This window comes from the organism of the source record quoted next, unplaced genomic scaffold (assembly GCF_019419815.1).
Source record: "Pyrus x bretschneideri cultivar Hongxiangsu unplaced genomic scaffold, Pyrus_bretschneideri_v1 Contig1, whole genome shotgun sequence".
NCBI lineage: Eukaryota > Viridiplantae > Streptophyta > Magnoliopsida > Rosales > Rosaceae > Pyrus > Pyrus x bretschneideri.
Genome location: NW_025999390.1, coordinates 16,142,312 through 16,145,010, shown reverse-complemented (window position 1 = coordinate 16,145,010; position 2,699 = coordinate 16,142,312). Strand labels below are relative to the sequence as shown.

The window sequence follows — 2,699 nt, the reverse complement described above, 5'->3', positions numbered from 1 at the left end:
CATAACCAAAACATGTTATTACAACTCCAATGAAAGCATATAAAATTTGCCTGTCAAGCTGAACCAAGAGAGGCACGAACGAGTGTGCGAAGCAAAAAGAAACATCTTACCGATGATCTTCTAGTCTTCCACTTTTACTTTGTCTAGATTCTAGTGAGTTTATACCTTCAAATCTTACAAACAGAATTAATGTAGAATTAATTGAAAAACAAAACTTGCACAAATCGAAAATAGCTTATTTCATCTGAGAGAATCCTAGGATTTTAGGCAAAATAGAACATAAGAGAAAGATTGTGTGATAGTAATATAAGGTGTGGGTTTATTGATAAATTTTAGTTTTATAGTTAATTTTATCTTGTACTTTATGATAATTATGCAATAAGGTAAAAAAGAAACTTCACATTTAAAATTTAAGTTGGGTGTAAAAAGAGGTTAGGTGGGTTCAAATAAAATTTTCCAAAGCAAAAATATGATTTTTCGTTAAAAGTAAACAGTACCTAAGTGTTTCGTTAAAATTCTCTTATTTGACACCACATGGATAGTCGGTCCTTCAACAAAGAACGGATATCTGGTACAAAGAGGAACGTGATGCTCTTGGGCCTAAAAACGGATTTGGGCTCGTAATCGATTTTTACTTCACAAAGCCCAAACTTAAGCCTTCGTCCCTGTAGGGTTTAAGCCTGCAGGCTTCTTCGGGTTACTCCCACTCGCGCCATACCAGTCATTCTCTCACTCTTCTCAGAGCTTCAAAGCCATGGACGCTCCAACCTTCTGAAATTCTATGCTCCTCCCACAACCGCCATGCTCAGATAACTTCCTCAAATTCCCTAAAATCGCACTCCCGACCCCAGCAAAATGAGATATTTACGATTCATTTCCCCACATTTTTCCCGCATTCAAAAAACCCTAAACCCCCAAAATCCTAATCCCATTTCATCTCTCCAATCGAGACCCCAGATTTTCTCTCATGTAGTGTACAATTACACCACCGCTGCACCGGAGCAAAGGCCGCCGCCGTCCGAGGCAGTATCGGCGATCGCGGACGAGATCTCGGGCCTCACCTTGCTCGAAGTCTCGGACCTAACGGAGGTTCTGAGGGAGAAATTGGGCGTGAAGGAGATGCCGGCGATGGTGATGATGATGCCCGGGATGGGATTCGGCGGCTTGAGAGGAGCCGGCAAGGGCGGAGCGGCGGCGGCCAAAAGCGAGGAGAAGGCCGAAAAGTTGGTGTTTGATGTAAAGCTCGATTCTTTCGATGCTGCCGCGAAGATCAAGGTGATTAAGGAGGTGAGGACGTTTACGGATTTGGGGCTGAAGGAGGCCAAGGACTTGGTGGAGAAGGCACCTACGCTGTTGAAGAAGGGGGTTACGAAGGAGGAGGCCGAATCGATTGTTGCCAAGATGAAGGAAGTTGGTGCCAAAGTTTCTATGGAGTGAGGTAATTTCTGCAATTCTGCTCCTGCGTTTTGTGATTTTGAATTTGAATGTGTGGTGTGCATTATAGTTTGGCATTAGGAGCTATAAACCCTTTTTGAGCTTTTCATTGTTTTTCGGGAATCGTTAAACCCAAGAAAGTTTTCGTAGTATGCTGGTTTACAATTCCAGTTTTCGTAGTATGATTAACAAAAATGCGGAAATGATGAATTTGTCAATGGGGCTTAACAAAGCTGCTTGCTTGATTTTTCACATTAATGAAAGTTATGAAACCTCTCGGCTATTGTTCCTTTGTAAAGGTCACCGAGACTTTAAGGATGCTATATAAGCACTATGAGTTTCAAGTCGTGTCCCGAATCCCGTTTTCATCCAGTCTCTAAATAGTAAATAGATTTCCTTTGTATCTGGGGCTTTATATCATGACTTTGTTGGGGAGCTGGAGGATGTCATGGAAGAATTAGTAGGAAAATCTGTGCTTACCTTGGAAAATAATTTGAGTGAGTGGTTTGTTAGGTACATCATACATCATTGGAAGTGGCTTATTAAATGATAAATGGGCACAAATATGCAAGATCTATATATATTTTAGTGTAGAATGATATTGGTTACCCAATTGTAGCACGTCCAAACGTGCATACGGCTACACATGCAGTTTTGCGGCACATACATAAGCATACAATAGTGTCATCTAAGCAGCCAAATTACTTGTCAATGGTTTCAGGAAATGGCTTTTGACAGCACTTGTTATCCGTGCACGTTACCACACTCTTTTCTGGTTCGTTGTGGTTATGCAACTTCAATACCTAACGGTGTGCATTTTCTTTTGGTGACTCTCTAGGAGGAGAGAAGCGTGAAGAAATTCAAGGCTCAGGTAGCAAGGATTGTTAAAATGTAGAGTAGCAAAATAGTGATTCATCACAGTGGAAGTGCAGTTTACCTAGTCTATTAGAAGACTACTGGAGATCTTCATGATGCAAGGCATTCATTTTTTTGAAAGCATTCAATGATAGAGCTGCTTTAGATATCTTTCTTTGAGTTAGAATAATGTATCTGCGGAAGTTTTGTTCGATTTGTTACAATCAGTCCTATTGGCTACTTCATTACGTTTATTTTCCCAACTGTTGTAGACCTAGCATTTTCATATATGGATTCACAAAGTTGAGTTTATGATTTGTACGTTGCCAAATTGTGTAAACTTCCAGGAACAGTTTAACTTCTTGCATACCACTTGATCGAATCAAAAGAAATGTCATTGACTTTGTAGA

General features: G+C 40.4%; 1 protein-coding gene across 2 annotated transcripts; it reads left to right on the top strand.

The window, feature by feature from the left end:
- Positions 1–686: 686 nt before the first annotated feature.
- Positions 687–2,699, top strand: LOC125479575 (50S ribosomal protein L7/L12). Of its 2 annotated transcripts, none has more exons than XM_048589063.1 (2): positions 687–1,438; positions 2,156–2,699. In XM_048589063.1, the coding sequence occupies exon 1, from the start codon at positions 856–858 to the stop codon at positions 1,435–1,437; it is 582 nt and encodes a 193-aa protein (XP_048445020.1). In that variant the 5' UTR covers positions 687–855; the 3' UTR covers position 1,438; positions 2,156–2,699. The 2 variants fall into 2 exon arrangements, with proteins under 2 accessions (XP_048445020.1, XP_048445016.1); XM_048589059.1 differs by having other exon boundaries at positions 689–1,438; positions 2,273–2,699.